This window comes from Ptychodera flava, chromosome 8, assembly GCF_041260155.1.
Source record: "Ptychodera flava strain L36383 chromosome 8, AS_Pfla_20210202, whole genome shotgun sequence".
NCBI classification, from domain to species: domain Eukaryota; kingdom Metazoa; phylum Hemichordata; class Enteropneusta; family Ptychoderidae; genus Ptychodera; species Ptychodera flava.
The window spans coordinates 34,997,951-35,018,001 of NC_091935.1; the positions used below are offsets into that span (position 1 = coordinate 34,997,951).

General features: G+C 37.9%; 2 protein-coding genes across 2 annotated transcripts in view; one reads left to right on the forward strand and one right to left on the reverse strand.

The window, feature by feature from the left end:
* Nucleotides 1-1,232: 1,232 nt before the first annotated feature.
* Nucleotides 1,233-8,436, reverse strand: LOC139139164 (target of EGR1 protein 1-like). Its single transcript, XM_070707971.1, has 6 exons — nucleotides 8,190-8,436; nucleotides 7,611-7,651; nucleotides 4,383-4,653; nucleotides 3,701-3,954; nucleotides 2,547-2,733; nucleotides 1,233-1,999 (listed from the first exon to the last, which is right to left on the reverse strand). Exons 1-6 carry the CDS (start codon nucleotides 8,301-8,303, stop codon nucleotides 1,376-1,378), a joined length of 1,491 nt encoding a protein of 496 aa, XP_070564072.1. The 5' UTR covers nucleotides 8,304-8,436; the 3' UTR covers nucleotides 1,233-1,375.
* Nucleotides 8,437-8,499: 63 nt separating this feature from the next.
* The window catches only part of LOC139139163 (adenine DNA glycosylase-like), a 53,773-nt gene continuing 42,221 nt past the window's right edge, over nucleotides 8,500-20,051 (forward strand). The window contains exons 1-12 of the mRNA XM_070707970.1: nucleotides 8,500-8,685; nucleotides 11,429-11,559; nucleotides 12,085-12,195; nucleotides 12,435-12,476; nucleotides 13,156-13,341; nucleotides 13,663-13,760; nucleotides 14,125-14,269; nucleotides 15,449-15,578; nucleotides 15,809-15,918; nucleotides 16,806-16,881; nucleotides 18,514-18,665; nucleotides 19,784-19,999. Coding sequence (XP_070564071.1) covers nucleotides 8,637-8,685; nucleotides 11,429-11,559; nucleotides 12,085-12,195; nucleotides 12,435-12,476; nucleotides 13,156-13,341; nucleotides 13,663-13,760; nucleotides 14,125-14,269; nucleotides 15,449-15,578; nucleotides 15,809-15,918; nucleotides 16,806-16,881; nucleotides 18,514-18,665; nucleotides 19,784-19,999 — 1,446 coding nt within the window. The 5' untranslated portion in view covers nucleotides 8,500-8,636. The remainder of the gene's footprint in view (nucleotides 8,686-11,428; nucleotides 11,560-12,084; nucleotides 12,196-12,434; nucleotides 12,477-13,155; nucleotides 13,342-13,662; nucleotides 13,761-14,124; nucleotides 14,270-15,448; nucleotides 15,579-15,808; nucleotides 15,919-16,805; nucleotides 16,882-18,513; nucleotides 18,666-19,783; nucleotides 20,000-20,051) is intronic.

Consider the following 20,051-nt stretch of genomic DNA (forward strand, 5'->3'; position numbering starts at 1 on the left):
AATTGAATAGAATTTCACAAATAATACATTCAAATTTCTCGCACTTGTGCACACAAAGCAATTGAACTTACAATGTCTAGGTTATATGCAAACTCCTTGCAGTACACTATGGATTACGGATATGATCACAAAATTGTCTTTTCTAAAACTGCTTGTCTTGTGGCTGTGAAATTCAATATGTAGGTTCCCATGGCCCAGGGATTACTCTATTTGCTACTGCTTAGGAAATGCTATAGATTTTAGGGCAATTTTCTTGCTTTTAGTCAATATATGTTTCTGTCAAAAGATTATATCCAATACCTTACAATTTTGTCTTTTACCATAAATGATATTTGGATGTTGTAAAGTTTGAAGAAAATTTTCTTGCTTTTGGTGAAAATATCTTTTTCTATGAAATTTGTCGAAAACTTTTGACAAATTTTTTTGGTTTCTAGGAGAGATCCGTAAACTTCACTGTTCTGTCTAACAATTTATAGTAACCATTTTTCATATCAGCTTGCCATTGTTTCTAATCTACGAAGTTTCAGGGTCCATACACTCAGTTTCTTAAACTTCAATGCCTTGCTGGGACTTTGTTCAGTAATTTTCAAGGAGTGGTCACAGGTCAAAATGTCATTTTCCAGGTATCATTCTTATGAATCATTTTATAGGTCATTTTTATGATATGACTGGTGATTTTGCAACTTTTGGGAAAATTAATTGTGCGTGATCTATCAATTCTTTTAGGGCCTAATTTCATTTTCAAGGACTTATCAATGACTTACTGGGTGTGTCAAAAAGACCATTCATTGTTTGACAAAAAAAGCTAAAAAGCCCACAAACTTCATTTCTTTAAAGTAATATTAATATACTGAAACTATGATCATTTTCACTATATTGGACAATTTTTATTGCCTTCAACAATAATGTCATTGAGAATGGTTACAGCCAAGCATAACCTCAGGTCAGCACAGAGAACTTAATGACCTCTTGAACTAAGTTCAATATGCTGGTTTCCCCTTAAAAACATACTGCTGCTTATAAAAATCCTCCAATTGAAAATAAAAAGTGTAAAAGTCATTATTCAGTTGTCTTTTAAAGTGAGTCTTATCTGTAGACATGAGTAACTACTAATTTTATTCCTCACTGCAGTGGAACTGTGAATATCAGGTAGAGACATCAGTTTTAATCTTCACTAGAGTGGAATGTACAATGTATAAGGTACAGATATCAGTTTTACAATAGCTGAAAATTGTTTCTTGTCCCGAAAGGGTGGCAGTTTCTACAAGCATGTACACAATAAAATCTGTTATTACAATCTTCACATCACATCACCCTTGTTTTAATCAGTACATGTGAGGCTGAGATGAATTAAAATGATACTGATGTGGCAGATTTAGTCATCTTTGCCACTTTTGAGTTGTTTCATCTTCTCTTTATGGTGACTGGACGTCTTACTAAAGTTGCTTTTCACAATCTGCAGCGGAATATCTTTCCCACTGAGGCACAGTCTGTTGACAAGATTTCCAAGCTGGTATTTCTCTGTGAATGGAACAGCTTGACCCTCCAGCTTGCAAGTACCGAGGTTTGACACAAACGTTGCCATGGCAAAACCAGTCATAAATGCATCAAAGCCCGCCCTGTGACCTTGCATCCTTTGATTGGCCAGCAACCCAGTTTTCCCTCCTTTATCTGACTGAACTTTGTTATCTGCATTCTGATTGGTTGAACTCCCATTTGGTTCAACAGAGCTTGCATCTATGAGACCTGTTCTCTCCAAGTTATCTTGTGAATGAGCTAGGGGCTTGTGGTTGTCCCCGGTAACTGATACAGCGGCATCCTCGTCATCTTCACTGATCGTACTAAGTTTTCTCTGTTTTGGGTCAATTTCGTCATTTCTACTCTTTCGCCTTCTCTTTCTCCTTCTCTTCTTGGCCAGCGAGATGTCTTCACTGTCAAGAATCATATCTGGGTCATGTGACTTTGGGCATTGTGTACTCTGAGGGCAGTAGCCATAGTTCTGAACAGGAAAAAAAAACATAACTGAAGTGAGTACAGGTTTATGTAACATACTTCTTACAGACAAGTTTGCCAACAGTGCGGCAGACATCTCTCAAAAAGTCATGATGCTATGATACCCTTACAAATTTTACTTGAGCTCCCACACTGTCTCTAGCTGGACGAGGAAACCAATTTGACTTCTACAACTAATACATCCACCTGAAATCAACGTACCTGATGACTTTTGAAGGAAAACTTTTGAAGCTACTTTCAAGTCACAAGGTTTTGCATTGTTGACATTCATCATAGACCCTCAAGTTTTTCTGGAGGGTTTATGATTGCATGCAGTGTTCTCCACAGCTTGGTGAAATAGAAGGGTGGACAATTTAAATAACAATGCACAATTTGCATATTATGTGAAAATAAATTCTTTTGTATTGTTATTAACATATGAATACATTTGAAAACATGTACACAATATTCATCAATATTGAAGCATCTATTCACAGCTGAATAATTTGTACGTTAAAACTCTCAATGACTGCATATACATATGTTTTACTTACTGCATATTGTGCACATACAGTAACAGCTGGTTTGGTCTGTAAGGTTTCTCCTGAAGTGATTTCCACAAGATTTGTGGGCAAGCTACAGTGCTTGTACTGGATATGATCCATGTTAGATGGATAATGAGGAAACTCCACTGCAATGTAACTTTCTCCTTTAGACTGGCTCAATGCATTGTCACGTTGACTGTCAAAAGAAACCATAGTAATGTCAGTGGCAAATAACCCATTCATAAAACAAGTTACGTATAAGGTCACTGGGAAAATTTGTCAAGGAGATCATTCTTAAGGGAAATTGAGCCTAACAGGATGAAGTTTACATTAGACTAACAGTTTGTATTTTGATATATCAATTTAGTTAGAGAAATCACCTGCAAATGTCAGCTTTGAATCTATATAGCTGACATTCAATTACTTCTTCAACAGAGACCAGATAAAATACATTTTCAATCCATAAGGTACATTTCAAAACTGTAAGTTTCTTTTAAAACTTCTACTGGCCAGTGAACAACACTACATTGAGAAAAGGGAGTGCTAATGTACATGAATATGTTATATATGATTACAGTGCTTTCTACAATAAGATGAAAAACACACATCACAGTCAACCCTGTTTCTGCATGTTTACATGTTATCATCAGGTCAAGTTGGTTAAAATCAGTAAACTGAGGCATTGTCCCATTCATTGCATTGTAACAAGGACTGGAACATTTGCAGGCCACTTAAAACAGAGATACTGTAAACATAATTTTCACAGACTAACCCTGCCATAACAAAAGGTATGATGCAAAGTAGGTGAAAATGTGTACAGGTTTTTGCCCAATACAGCTTTTTACTGACTCTGCAGATGGAGCAGTGATACACCTGGCAGACTAAGGGTAATTGAAAACTTTCACAATATTAACCCTTTGAGTGCTGTAATTTTTCCCTCGAAAATTTTCGTGCAACATTTTACAAATTTTTATGAATTTTTCTGTAATTTTTTTGAGAATTTTAAACCTGGACATCAAATTTCAGCGTTACAGTTTTTTTATCAAAATTTTAGCTAAATTCTGAAAAAATTGACTTGGGTCTCTTTTTAAAGGTAGCAAAAATTGACTTTGGCGCTCAAAGGGTTAAAATGGTGCGTACATTCTCTCAGTATCTGTACTTACCTCTTCCTGAAGACATATTCCAGGTAGGAAGCAGAAAACCTAGCATGAAACTCAGCTATGTACTTAGTATCATAGATCCCACCAACAAACATCTCCGACAGATCAGCGATAAAAGACGACATAGTGGTTGGCAGTTCAGTGTACAGACTCTGATAGAGGAAAACCAGGTCAACCAGACCATTGTGAAGAACCAATGGAATGTTGGAATTGATGAGTTCAAAAAATAGTTGTCTCATTCCTCTCTCATCTTCTTCCTGGAAGTGAAATTCATAGAAGAGATACATGTACATCACTCTGTACTTATTATCACTCTAGATGGAGCGATCATTTGAATACAGCAGTCTCTTCACCCACAGACCCACACGTGCTCTCTTAAATGATAAATTTTAAAGGATTTAAAAATCATCAAAGGGGAGTCATATAGGCATTCAACACTGTAAATAGGGTGCAATTCGATAACTTAGTTTTTAAAGTGAATATCTTGCTAAAATTGTCAGTGAATTTGAAGAGAAAGCAAAAAATTTGACACACTTGATTTGGTCACACTGAGTCTTTACTCTGCATCAAATTAATGGAAAATACAAAGAGTGGACTTGGCGGCATGCATGTCGCAATAATTGTTTTAATACAAAACAAATACAAGAGGTAGTATTATTACATTAAATATTTTGGAGTTATATACCTTATCAATTCCTCTGTGGAATGGAACACCCTTGGAATACTGTTTATTGAAATCAAAGCCATGCTCCACAAGAAACTGCACGGATGCTGGCTCTACTATGTAGTCTTCTTTACAAAGCAGAGTCACATCAAAGGTCTGTACATAGAAAGGCAGAGCATGGCCTTCTTGTCCTGGACCAGAGAATGGAATCTTGAAGCATGAAAGACCGACTGACACCATGGCTCTTGTCTTTGCAATATCATATGTGGCTTTGTATCTGTCTTCTACAGAACTGTAACACAAAAACATGTAATTTCAAAGATGTCAACAAGAACAGATCAGGCAAGAGTATGAATTAAAATCATTTATTTACATTTGCCAAGTGTCATCTTTAAGTTCTCAATTATTGGTGGGTTGTATGGATCAGCATAGACAGTGAAAATTTAGCTTGTCGTGAGTGTATCTATCTACCCGGTATCTATCTATCTGTCTATCTATCTACAGGGCTGTCATTTATAGCCGGTCACCGGCGGCAAATAGCCGTCTGACACAGGTCTTGCCGCCGCCTGTTTTCCCTATTCAAGGCCTGCAGTAATGATCTTTACACACGTTATGAATTCTTTCCTGTCCCAATTCTACCGTTGGCTGCGCTGTGCAACAGAGGCGCAGCCCCTAAGGCTCGTTGGTAGCCGATTTCTGATTGGTTTCAATCGGTACTGTCAAAATGCTTTGCGTGTTGTGATTGGTTTTCGGACGTACACGATCGATATAGCTACGAAAAGAACGACAGCCACGTTGGATGTATGGGTCCAAAAAAGACCCCGAGAGGCTTACACTAGCTTTGGAGATAAAAGTAATGTCAATATTTGTAAATCATTTTATTTTCCTGAGGAATTTCAGTGATCGGGGGTTCAATCCATCAATGGTATAGCATGCAATGTAGATTTCACGCCGCGTCTGAGCAAAATGCCATAGCATTACGTGTATTTAGCGACTGGAATTTTTTATTTGTTTTCCCGTTTGCAGATCGTGAACACTCTTTACAATGAGTAAGAATCGTTTACTCAGCGCAAAAAAAACTTTGTGGGGATTGACTCAATTTTTAGTGAGTTTTGACTACCACTGAATTTGTTTGTACCAAGCCGCCGTTCTATGAAATGTATTCTTACGGTAGTACATGCTGTGTACTGTGGTTATTTCGAAGGCCCGAGTATTGAAGTTTGATAAATATTTTCCGACATCCGAAATCTTTCCTCAAAAGCAAATATCGGTATTCAGATCCTTCAAAATCATTTACCAAGACCAACATTTTTTTAATGTTTAGGGCAATCAAAAAATTTAGCTAGGCTTGACTATATACTTTCGCGGTATCTTGCACGTACGCATACGGCGGTAAACCATGTTTTGAATATGGATATATCATGCATGTAGTGAGCCTACCCACTTGGCCGGCGTGGGTTTCGACAAAACTCTGACTACTGTGAGGGATATCAGAATAGATAGTCATCAGGAGAAAAGATTTGATCGTTAACTTTCACGCGCAAGGATTTACTACGTAAATAAATCAACATATTCTCAATCTTGTCGATTGAGAGGCCGACGGACAACGAAGCCACGCAATTTCATTAGCGGATGTAAACTTTCGTATGTAATTGTTTGTATGACGTAGCGTCTACTCAAATTGTCTCTGGTACTGGTCTCGTATTTACCCCATTACATTTGTAAATTTTCACACTGGAAATTCATAGCCGGTAACTCTGTGGAGAGGTCTTGAAACAGACAAAATAAAATTACAGCAGTATCAACCAGACGCAGATCGGAATTTTTTGTCGTGACGTTAATATGGTCACATCAGTTTTGCAGTGGGGACAAGATTTTGTTTAATTCTAATACGATTAGCTGTTATTGAATGGAAACGTATTTTTTTTATTGAATTACTTTCTGCAGATGTTGTTTCTTAAGAAATAGTTTCTAAAGCTACATCTGAAGGAATAGTTTTTGCAGATGTAGTTTCTGAAGCTACTGTTTCATCAGCCTGAGAATCACACAATATTGAGGTATTGTCAGCTGGTACTGCCATGCAAGCCTTGGGCTTAGATGAGTACTCCAGTGATTCTGATTATGGTTCAGATTATGATCTTTATTAAGCAGGTTGTAATTCAACAGAATTTGTATGCAAATAATAATAACCTGGTGTATCAATAAACATATAAACTCTGTAATACTTCTGTTTGTCTTTCATAATTTATTTCACAAGATTCAATTTCATGTTACTTTTGATACTTCAGTTATAATAAACTTGACAGTAAATTGCCCTCAAAAATGCCACCACAGGCCACCAATTGAAGATGAATAATTAGAAAAGCTTCAGCTTCAGGAGGGGGGACACTCCCCCTCCTGGCCTCCCCCCGCGTGCGCTTGCGCGCACGAATTGCTCCGCTTCGCTCCGTGCAAGGCTGTACCCTCCTGTTCTTTCACTTGTACCCTCCTATTCTGAAAAACATTGACAGCCCTGTATCTATCTATTCTCTATTTATCTATCTGCCTATCTATCTATCCATAATTATGTCTAAGTATTGATGATTTCATTCTTTGTAGAAAATTTTGAAATAATATAATTGACGGGGTCCAGACACTTCGCACCAAAACCAGTTTGCCCCACACAACTTCGTCCACCATTTCGCACCAAAACCACATCATCCAAAGTACCATCTCGTCCGACGCCACTTCGCCCCAAGTACTACCTCGTACTAAAACCACTTCACTAAAGTATACTATAGTTTTATCAGCTCGTCCTAAAACATCGATGCTACGATGTATCATAACGTTGTTTTAACCTGCAACTTGGCTACCAGGAACCATTTATTCTACCATGAAACCACACAAACTACTAAATGGTACATTTCAGGTGCCGTGCGCGGTTTTGCACGATGCAATGTCATTTTCTTGAAATGTGTACAATTTCAAGATTTCAGTCCTGGGATGATAGAAAGGTGATTAAAACTTCACTGGCAGTGGTTGGTTATTTTCAGCTTTGCGATAAATTGGAGAGTGGAGTGGCATTGTTTTTTTGGGCGCAATGGTTTTGGGCGACATGATTTTTGGGGCGAAGAGGTTTTGGTACGAGGTTGTTTTGGTGCGAAGTGGTTTTGGTGCAAAATGGTATGGGATGAGATGGCATGGTGCAAAGTGGTTTTGGTGCGAAGTGTCTGGGAACCTAATTGAGAGCAGAATTGTTGTTGTACTCACTGTGCCATTAGAGCTTTCCTTGGTCCAAGACCACTTAATTCCTGAAAGAGATCATATATGTTGTTAATATATGTAAGAAACAAACACTGAAAAAAAGCAGTCAATAAATACGGGTACTGTACATAGCTGACAGATTGTCTTTGCTACCCTCAGCACCTTGTTAAAAAACCTGTGCCTGTTCACAAGCCCACCTGTGTGTGCAGGTCTGCGTCTTGTTACAAGCAGACATAGTGTGTGTGGAGGGTCAGTCCCTCCATGATGGTGACTCAGAGCACGGTCCCTAGTACCTAGCTGCAGTACTGTAGCTCGAGGTTTTGCTTGTTTATGTGGGTTGAACCCACATACCAATGAAAAACCTCAAGCTACGTACGGTACAGTACTGTGCTCAAACACTGTCCCTTGTGGAGGGACCGTGGCTCAAAGTCAAAGCAAAGGGACTGTTCACTGAATCGTGAAAGCGAGCAGAATGTGTAAGAAAAGAACAAAGTAAGAGGTCATATCTTTGAAAATCTGCCCTCATCGGATTTTATATACGAACACCATTTCTACTATACATAGCGCATACATTCAACATCGTACCGTATCAATGGCCACAAACGTCGACGACTTGATGGCCAACATCATGGTGGGCCACATGTCCACAAAGTTATCTTTGTGCACATCCACGACAGGAACTTCTGAGAACCACGCCATTTCGTCCCGTGGCTTGTTGAGTGTTTAAAAGATAAACCTGTCTGGTACACGGGTCAAAGAAATACGATTTAGGATAACTTTCTCAACTTATTGAGCTATACTGTGAACCAGTAGAAGGCCATTTTGACGTTTGAAAACCGTAACCTGATGATGTCATTGTGCGCAATGACCTGAGGTCATCGGCGTGGGAAATTTTAATATTTCGCGGGAAAGCTAGCATCAGCTGATTGTTTGTTATGAAACACAGAAAAGGTCGTCGTTTGACAACAAGTACCCGAACGCCAGACCGCCCTGGCGTTGATCAAGCGTTGGATTACGACCCGGGTCAATAGAATGGTTCGTAGAAAGGATCAGAAAAAGAAACAAATCAAAACAGAGGACGGTAAGAGAGAATTGTTTCCTGACATGACTGATTTAGTTACATTCACTCATTTCAAACTTAGTAACTCGGAGAGGGGGGGAGGGGGTTTGGGGTTCAATGATGATGTCAACGACTGAAGGGAATTAGTTGTATCGTTTACCTCATTGGTACTGCTCCCTGGTATCCTTCACTTATCAATGAACCCATTACAAATCGGTGGACGGACCATTGACCCTTCCCGTTTTCGTTAGTGAGGCCATGGTGTAGCCACAGGCGCTCGGTGACTCCCCTGTAGCTGCAAAATTGTAGCTCTAGGGTGAGACGGTCGGTGAGTTTTGGTTTTTGCGACCTCGCTCACCAGTAGAGCTACAATGCCGAAGGCCCTGAAGCATACAAAATAAGCACGCTGCACATGGCACGGCATTTTGATGTAAAATCCCATATATTTACTGCATTTGGTCATACTGATTTATCACTACTGAAGATTAAACACTATACTACACTAACCTTGTCGTGTATGGGGTTTGGTATTTGTTCAAATACGTCGATCGCGTTCCAAAAACCTTACTTGGAGCCGCCATTACCAACTTCCGGTAATGGCGGCTCCCAGAAACACGCTCAATGTTTATGGAACGCGATCGACGTGTCTGTGCTAATACCAAACCCCATAAACGACAAGGTTAGTGTAGTATAGTATTTCGTCTTCAGTAGTGATAAATCGGTACGACCTAATGCAGTAAATATGTGGGATTTTACATGAAAATGCCGCATCATGTGTGGCGCGCTTATTTTGTATGCTACAGGGCCTTTGGCATTGTAGCTCTACTGGTGAGCGATGTCGCAAAAAACTAAACTCACCGACAGCCTCACCGTAGAGCTACAATTTTGCAGCTAACTTCCCGTTGAATGATTGCTCAATTTGCTGTTATTTGTAACACAAGGATCACAGAACCCTGCATGCATAGTGAACCGAGTGCCTGTGAGTGTGGTTAGCAAATGCATCCGGGGCATGAATTCAATCACTGGCATTGGCTCACTAGGGCAGGAGGGGAGGGGAGGGATGTTGCAAAAGTCATGTGATGGCCACCAATACAGCACAAATGGTACTGTGGACATAATCATCATCATCATCAATAATCAGAGTATAATTTCAGCTCGAATGATGCTCCACTGACTCTAAAAGTTTCTACCTGATGTAAGAAAATTTAATATATACATATGATGTTGAGGATAGGCTGATGCAAAAATTATTCCTGAAACTCTTAAAAACAGCCAATACCTGTAATTTTTTATTATTTTGTACTGTTTTTTGTTTTTTTTCATTTCAACTACGCTCTCTTGTTCAACTCCCCAAAGCATCTTGATATACTGCTACACAGTACACAGTAAGTGAGGCTACCCACAATTACGGAGATCACTCACTGAACTGAAGCAAATTTCTTCTCTACACAGAACTACTTGGTCCATATTTCAAAATTCTGGCAACATAGTTCTGATAATCATAATTTTCTGATTTCTCACTGCGAATAATTAGGAGATCAACCCCTTTTCCGTGGAGGAGATAGCAATTTTGTAATTTTATTTTATCGACATAGATTTTTGACAGCCTTACACAATATTTTCAAGGAAACTAAGGGAATAAGTTGCATCTGTGTTGGCAAAAGAAAGGGTATTGATTTTTTTTAAAGCCGCACTTTTCAATCCCAGGTTCTCGCATTAGTGGAGTTCTCCTCCAAGTCAAACGCTTGGCCAGTACGATGTTTCATTTCTATAAGATTGATTACACAAACTGATCTCAACCTTTTGTCACATTTTGCTAATCCTGCAAACAGAGTTTATGCAAGCTTTTGATTGACAGTCAGGTAAAATCGCCAACGGTCATTGATTCCCCACCACAAACGCTCGAATTTCCTAAAAAATTGTCTTCCCGTCGCGTGAGACTTTGAATATAACCACAGAGTTCAATCGCCAGCAGCTTCGCGCTGACTGCTTTGCAGTCTGTCTGTGTTTTTGCGGCCGTGGAAAACTAAAAAGTGGCATTTTCTGGAACGTATGCCTGCGTGTTGCCTGTTTGGTGTCCACTTACACAGTGAACGCCGCCATACCTTGGCTTCCTTCGTAACAAAGGAAGTTTGCATGTCTGACAGGTGGTAATGATGAGACCATCTTAGTTGCTGATAACTTTATCTTGACAAGTGTGCAATTTTTAGTACCCCCAAACATCGACTTCTCATTCAATTTACTCTGGAATTTTAAACATAATCAATAATTTTGGAACATAGTCTTAACAAATAATCCTGAACTTAAATTATAATTTAAAAATTGTTAAGAAACTGATAAAATCGAAAAAGCCTTTAGCAAAAAAAATCTGAGTGGACAAATCAAGGGGAATTGTGGGTAGCCTCACTTACTGTGCAGTATTCAGCTCGTCAACTCAGCCTGTTCATGTATAGATCGTATGATTGTCATTGTTGACAAGTAAATTAATCCAGACTAGAATTCAAATGTAAACAATAAACTGTGTATTTTGCATGTATAAACACTGTGTTGACAAGCTAGATAGTTGGTGTTTCAACAGGCTTTAGGAAGTAGAACAAGAACTCGCAATTGACATGCAAAGCAAAAGATAGTGAAAAAATATTAAAAGTTACACCGACTGAATGAGTTTACAGGGCACACATCATCATCATCAACATCATCATCACCATTATTATAGAATCAGTGTCATCCTCCACAAATGACATAATCTTTTCAACACCCGCAGACAGAAAAGACATCAAATCAGAAGAAAGCTGTTACCATAGCTACGCTGATGAAGTAGAAATACAGTGTTTAAGAAGTGACTTGCTGCAATGGTATGATGCAAACAAGAGAGATTTACCATGGAGACAGCTTGTAAGTACTGCCATTGAATGCTATTCTATCTTCAGTCTGGCACATACAGTGTATGTCAATGATATATCTTACTTTCAAGATAACAGCTTAAACCTGCGCTTTCAAGACAATCAGATCAATCATGTCATGTGAAATATAATTTCTTTATTGTCATATGAAGATAAATGCACACGTACAAGAACATCGTGAATCATTTGCCATCGCATCATGATAAAAAAATTAGCATTTTAACAAAGAATTACAACTGTTAACTTGAATTGATGTGATTGTGTCCACATCTGTAGAGAGAACCCAATGTAATATCTAATTTTACAGCCAATGTATTACATGTACCGGGCATGAATTGCTGAGTTGTTCACACCATTTTCCTCCAGATGACTCCTCATCAGTTTGCCATTATGGCTGCCTGTTGATTTAGTTCTTGCAGACCATAAGTGATTATTGCAAAGATGGTAATGGAACAAGCAGACCATATTATTAAACAGTGTAAGAAATAACCAGTTTCTATGCATGTAATCTTGACAGGCAAAGCTTGCAGACCTGAACAAAAGAGCATATTCAGTATGGGTATCAGAAATCATGCTGCAACAAACTCAGGTTGCCACGGTAATCAATTACTATGAGAGATGGATGAAGGTAAGTCAATATGAGATGTGTCCTTAGGTCTATTTAGAATTGAAAGTGGTGTATAGTACCGGTAGTTTTGCAGAGACTATCAGTGCAATTGTACAGTAGTCTTCCATACGTATCCAAATCACACAGAATATAATGCATAGCAAACTTTGGAAGAGCATCCTGAATATTTTTATTTGATGCCCTCCAGTGTTTACCAAGTTTTCAAAAACTGACATAGCTGATTTGTTTGCTTTTCACAGAAGTGGCCAACACTGCAAGATTTGGCAAGGGCTAATCTTGAGGTGAGCTATCAAGTATCATTTGTTGTATCAATATCTATATAATGTAAATTAAGGTGTCTGTTACTGACCCCATATCTATAATCATGCATCTGTATGCCAGTTTAGTTTTTGTAGCAATTTTGTGTTGAATTCAAATACGCAGTGCTCTAACTGATATAATTTGTGGTTGTCACACCTGGAGTAAGGGGGGGAGAGAGAGAACTGTACTGTAACTGTCTTGAACTCTGCGTATAATGACATTGTTTTCAAAATCCATGAACCACAAAACTCAAGACACCTTATATCATAGACCCTCGAGCGAGATGGTCTATGCTTACATTAAGTATTATGAGTTAACCCCGAAACGCTAAGCTGTCTCATTGTGTTAAAAAGAATGTTATACCTGCAGGTATAACATGTGCTTTACTTGATGGTACTTAGAAATGTAACATGATTTAAGTTTTCTAATGGGTAGCCAAATATTTCATTGACAAACAATAAATATTAGATGTTATTTTTATTCAGTTCCAGGATGTGTCAATCCATTGTGTAAAATGTATCTTTGCTGAAACACTTTCAGTCAAGTTCTTCATGTACAGGTCCAGACACATTTAAGTCAACCGTAGAATGAGTTAACTAATATTAAGAGGACTGATTTCAAATCATACAAATGATAACATATGCCTGTCTCCTTAATTAGGAAGTGAATGAGATGTGGTCTGGTCTAGGCTATTACAGCAGAGGACGACGGCTTCATGAAGGTGCTCAGAAAGTTGTGAATGAAATGGACGGGGAAATGCCAACAACGGCTGAGACATTACTGAAGTTGTTACCTGGTGTGGGGAAATACACAGCGGGAGCCATTGCCTCTATTGCATTCAATGAAGTGAGTATATTTCCATAATCACCATGGCATAGTTATTATTCTTCAAAGAACCTGGTTATCACACTGACAAAACTGCAATCTGCACTGCTGGTTTTATATTTCTCCATGGTTATGTGACATCATAGAGAATTTACTACACTTCTCACGCCAGATTTAAAAAAACAAAAGTATTTCATGTAGATGACAATGAGGGCGCTATATACAAGATGCATTTTAATGTGATGATGCATTTGCTTCATTGTATCTACACTTACTTATTCAGTCACCTTTTTCAGGTGTATTTCAGAAAAAAAGATTTTATGATTGTCACATTTTTTTCAGGTAACTGGTGTCGTAGATGGCAATGTCATTCGAGTTTTATCAAGGGCCAGGGCCATCGGTGCTGATAGTACAAGCCAACATGTCATTGACGCACTTTGGTAAGAATAGTTAGTATGGCTAATCAGCAGATAACATGGTAAAACTGACAATAGAGTTGTTTCCTGTCAAAGAAAGCAAGTGTGTGTAATATAAAATGTCAGAAATTGTTATGAATCAAAAAACTTCATGTGCATATTCAATTCTCAACAATATGTGCTTATTGCTTATAAGTGAAAAGCATTTGAACGTACTGGATGCTAAAGGGTGCCAGCATATGACTGTAATTATAGCAATAAGTTGGATTATTAAAATATTGATGACTGCATGGTCTGTGAAAGGCTCCAGAAACAAATAACTATTTCCTTTTAATGGCAAAATGTAATATTTTTGTCTTTTCTGGGTATTTCTCTCATTTTGTCTAAGGTCCCTTGCCAACAAGCTTGTAGATCCAAATAGACCAGGTGATTTCAACCAAGCCATGATGGAGTTAGGGGCCACTGTCTGCACTCCCAAGACTCCACAGTGCAGCGAATGTCCATTGAAAAGCTACTGTAGGGCATACGCTAAGGTTGGTGTAACCCACTTTGTTCAGGGGGCAACAGATCGATGCCTTCTTCATGATACTGTGCAGCTTTTATTACCATTATTAGCAACAAGGTTTCTAAGTGGCCTCTGAACCACACAACATTTATCAATGTTTGTCTCAAATTTTGTTGATGAAGATAAATGATTTCAGAGCTACGATACAATTTATGCTGTCCTGTAGCATGATTTGTTTGATATATGCTAACATCAAGGGAACCTATACAAAACGGCCATGGAACCCTAGCAAATGTATTCCAGCTCCCCTGGTGATACAAACAATCTATATATATATATATGATTAACTCTTGCAGCACTAAATTTGGTGCCAAATATTGTTCTCTGCACATTAAGTCTACCTACATCATGCCAAGTGAGGCCAGCAGATTTTTCCGGCCTAATGCAAAAAAACATTATTATATTGAAATATTCATTAGCATACTATTATGTAAATACTTCAAACCGGCTGTCAAACCAGCTGTCCTACCTCCTGTAAATAATTCCTACATAATAAATACCTGACAATGTACTGGATATTATTTGTTTTCCTTCCAGCATAGACCAGACAAAAGCTACAGGCAATGTTTCTCATGTGTATACACAGTAATATTGGGTCGAAGGGTTGCAGAATAAATGTGTTAGTTGAGGATTTGTGTATTCAGTATAATCATATTCATGTAACATGTGGATTCATTTGATGGTTGTCACAGACAACATGGACGTCAAGAGTCCTACTTTTCTTCATATAATGACAGACTGTCAGTACTGTCAATTTCACAGATTTTACCCATGGTACTTCTGAAATATTCTTATCAAATCTTATCAAAAGTAGGCGACATCATGAATAAAAAATTGCCCGTGTAGCCTTGATAGAGAGATTTCTCTGAGAACCCAGTCATTATCCTGTCTAATGATGAAGAAGCTGTTTGGAATGTTGGGATAATTGGAATGAATGGAAATAAATGTTGGACTAAATAAATCTAACAACAACAACTTCTGAGATGATAACAGTTCTTCTCATTAATCATAGCAAAGTCATAACCTTTGCTTCGCTTTTTGAATGTTGACAAAACACCCGTGTGCAAACATGACCTACTGGTTAAATATTTGAAGAAAAATGAAAAGGATCTTTTTGATAACTACCGTTTTTTTTTTTCATTCCCAGGTTGAGAAACACAAGACAAAATCGACACAGAAATTGTTGAGAAAAGTAAAGGAAGAAAAGAAGGAAATTAAGAATGAAGAAAGTGGAGAAACCAGATACTCTGAAATCAATATACCCGATATTGAATGTGGTAAGTAAGTTTGCTATTCTGGGTATATATTACATTTCAATACCAGACATGTTAATTTCTTTCTCAGTTCAAGAAATAGTCTGCCAACACTAACATATGAAATTAGACCCCATTAGACACCATTAGATTAATATGTTTGATTCAATTTTATCAGCTGTATACCTTATTTTTTCTGTTTTTTTGTTTCTGCTCTATTTTGTCTGGTATTTTGCATTTTTCTTTCTGTCCAGTGACTGAAGGATGCAGACTATGTATACCTCCAGATGAATCATGGGATAGTTCCCAAGGGGTCATGAACTTTCCACGGAAACCTAAGAAGAAACCACCCAGAGAAGAAAAGGTAAAGAGTGGCTGTAAATATCGACATTTTCATCAAGCTAAACCTTGAAGCTATGGCTTTTCACATATTTTCACTATTTTGTGCTGTTTTCAAAATGCACACTCTGAAAATGATTTGAAATGACAAATGTCAAACCTGTCATATGTACACTGTATATGTAATGTCCTATGGTATTGTTGATAACTGAACTTTGACCCTTTTCCTGCCAGACAGTATCACTTCCCCATCTGCCAAAGCCAGTAAAAAGCAAAAATGAGCCAAAGCCAAAACCGAAAATTATGAAAGAGTTACCAAAGTTACTTTGAACAGGCAATTTATGAATGAGTCCTGTGCAATGTGATGAAGTTACATTCACAATAATACTTCAAAATTTGAGCTTTATTAACCCTTAATCCTCCAAGGTAGAACCACTTTTCAATCTACTGAGTCAGCAAATAGCAGTATTGAGCCAAAGCCTTATTTTCACTTACTTGGTATAGTTTGTTATAGCAGCTTTAGTATGTAAAGATTATATTTACACTATCTGTGTATTCATGGGCATTCAAATGTCAAAAGTCTTTATTGAAATTCTACATTTGGGAAATGTTGTGCCTCACTGGTTTTAGCTAACTTGACCTGAAGGTTACAAATGAACTTGGCAGAATAAGAGTATATCAAATGTTCCACAGCCCATTGCCATTGTCATTGCACTAATTGTTGTTTTGTTTTTTTTCATGAGGTAGCTGCCTCTTCTACCATGCTGTTCTTCACAAGATTTATGGAACTTGGAAGTCAAGGGCAAGGGTTTAGCATAAATCTATCACTACAGTGGGTAAAAAAAACTGTAAATATTGCATTGGTATTTCTGAAGTTTAACCTGGAAAGATTTCTCTCCATTTTTTTCACAGACTGCAGTATGTATTATCGTCAGACAAAATCAAAATGGTGAAGCAGAATTTCTACTTGTACAAAGGCCAGATAAAGGTATTGATATGATGTTCATTTTACAAGTTTTGTCACCAATGGCCTGTGATTTACTTTCACACAGGTGCATGTTCAGTGTAATACCAGTCTTACCCATCAGTGCAATGGACTAGTCCAAAAATTTCTTACAAACGTTTTTACATTAATGTCAAAATCATGCATTTCAGTGCCATATTTTCCCTAAATTGACAAACACCTGCCAATTTACATTTCCAGATTTTAATGTAGTTATCTGTCAATTGGTCCATCAAAAATGAGTGATTTGAGTCAATATCGAGAGAGCTGTGATTATCCTAAGTGCTAAGGTTAAGACAGGTTAATTCACATAATATACACCTGCAGATAAATGTGTCTGCTCTCTGTTTGCAGAAAGTGAACATTTATGGAAGTTTTTCAGACTCATACTTGTCGGCCGGATTAATTCAACCCATTGGGGATTGTTCAGTCAAGATTATGTGATTGATGATACATAGAAAGTCTACAGCACAAAATGGATTGCTAACTCAATCTGCTGGCTGAAAAGGGTTACTGTTTCAAGTTCTGATATGCCAAGATATATGCAGTGTATACATTAGACTGAAAGATCCGTTGCTCGAGGGCGCTGTCTACCCCCCAACACCCCCGCCCCCCCCCCCGAAGAGGGGAGCGTAGGGAGCATCTTCGAGCAACGAATCTTTCAGTCTATGTATACATATGTGTGCAAAATAGAAAAGCAGACAACAGGAACAGGATTAATTTATTTTCAAAAAAAATAAATCATTTCATCAAATATACTTGAAGCCTTTCGGTAAAAATATATAGTTTGCCATATATTTTATGATATTTGTTGACTGCCAGATCATGGATATCCTAGATTTTTACCATTGGCATGATTGACAGGCCATTTTACCATCTGTGGTGTAATAATAATTTGACACGAGAGATTGCCTTGAGGTCAATCCCGAGGTGCCCCTTTGTGATCTTTTGATCTTTATCAGTAAATTAAACATGCCAGCTACCACTTTGATGATAAAATTTGGCTTGAGAGTTTTAACCTCAAGATGTGAGTGGTATCAGTGTAATCACTTTGAGGTGTTTAAGAATAGAATCAGAGACAGGGTATGAGATTGGTTTATAGACTTCCTGGTAATAGTCAACTGCACTGATCTGCTCTTGTCACTTTTGCTTAGCCTCATTGCACTCTTGTACAAAAGCTTACTTTCTCCAAGTTCTCTTCAGTTAAATGTGAAACGTGACTCAACAGATGTGACATCCAAAGCTTTGCCTATGTTTATTTCAGTAATGATTCCGTAGCTTTTCCATATAAGTTTCAAAATTTGCCAATGCTATTACAGTTGCCTGTATCTGTCAAGTCACTAAAAGTCACCATTTTTGTGTATCAGTATATCTTGGCTAGACAAGTTTGTACTGTAATGTGCTGTGCAGTGCTACGCTATACTATACCAGTACTGTGCAGTGCTGTGCTACACAGTGCTGTGCTATACAGTACTGTGCTGTGCTACACAGTGCCTTGCTGTACAAAACTGTGCTGTATATTGTTGTGTCATAAGGTGCTGTGTTGTGCTGTGCTGTAAAACAAAAGTTAAATCAGCTTTCATTGCAAGCTTCTCTCCACCATGATTTCTACTCCAGGACTTCTTGCCAATCTGTGGGAATTTCCAAGTGTTCAAGTTAATGCCGAATTATCAGAGAAGAAACGTCAAATAGCCATGGACTCATATCTCAGGGAAAAATTACCATCAATTGAAGTCAGTACACAAAGAAATAGATCCTATATTGGAGAGGTAAACCTTTATAGTTACCGTTCAGCACCAATCTTTACTGCAGTTTGGAAAATTTTTCCAATTTCACTTCAGCCAGTCTCGTCTACTTGATCAAGCTACCACAATATTAAAGTATTATATAGAGAAAAACGTTCGTTTAATATGGTTTATTTTGACAGAGACAGAGATTTCTCTTTCGAACTGACAACATAAGTACCAATTCCCCAGTCTAGAATGTTGGTGATATGTAAATAGAGTTCATAGTTCACAGAAGATACTCATGCATAATTATTTATCGACTGTGTCAGTGATTGGCGTCAATACAACATTTGATTTATTGAAAACAAAGCAAGATATATCCGCGAAAATTGCTTTTGTTTTCACACTTCCTCTAGCAGAATTAATAATTAATTTGAAACCCTTGACTCTGAAAAGAAGACATTTCCCACTGACCTTGCTAACAATAGGCAGAAACGTCAGCCAATTTATAGATTTATGTGAGACTGTTATTTCCAATCATGGCTTTAAAATTGGCAAGTCAGATGGGAAAATTTCATTTTAGAAAACACGCTGCAGAACCCTAGCGCCATTCATAGCTTATCCCAAATGTATGGCATTGAATGACATCCGTGACACATGTATGACATGGCAACACTTGCCCGCTCACAAAATGTGAATTTGTCATTCCTCTGTTACTCCTATATCCCTCTGCTGTATTGACTTATATGACTAACATTTGATCATGGTCATGACAATTTATTTGACCTTCATCTGGAAAATAACACTTAAAATAAAACATCAAATATACTCAAAAGATGAAAGCTCCACAAGGCAAGACCCTGTAAACAGTCATCATTCAAATCATATTACGAATAGCTGTGTGCATCAACTGGTCCCTTTTTATGATTTTTCATTGTCTAATAGTATAAGAGTTTTTAATGCCCACCTTGGCAAGAGCCAAATGAATGAAAACTATTGTAAACAGCCAAATTATTTCAAGCAATATTTCTCTCATTTTGGAAAATGTTCAGCCTTTAGTCTCTTGCAACCATACTGGTGTTGATAGCAGAAACACGAGTGACTCCTCAACTTTCCCCTACAATAGTTTACCATGTCAATATGATCCTCATTTCTTTCAGGTTGTTCACATCTTTTCCCACATTCACCAAACTTACATGGTGGAAACATTTACAGTGGACTTCAGTGAAACCACCTGTGATAATTGCCATGACAACAGTGATGCACAACGGCCCTGGAAATGGATGACAAAGGAAGATTTTACAAGTTCAGCCATCTCAACTGCAGTCAAGAAAATATTCAAGGCATATGAGTCTCTCAACGGCCTGCCAAAAAAGGTAAATATTTGTCAGTTATCTCTGTTCAATTCCACGTTTTGTAGTTGTTAAA

Excerpts from the sequence above, each read along its gene's own strand:
- LOC139139164 (XM_070707971.1), bottom strand. The coding sequence starts at position 8,303 with ATGGCGTGGTTCTCAGAAGTTCCTGTCGTGGATGTGCACAAAGATAAC. Across the intron at positions 4,654-7,610 it reads AGGAAAGCTCTAATGGCACA|TTCTGTAGAAGACAGATACA; the intron begins GTGAGTACAACA and ends TTTGTGTTACAG. Across the intron at positions 3,955-4,382 it reads TCCACAGAGGAATTGATAAG|GAAGAAGATGAGAGAGGAAT; the intron begins GTATATAACTCC and ends TTTCACTTCCAG.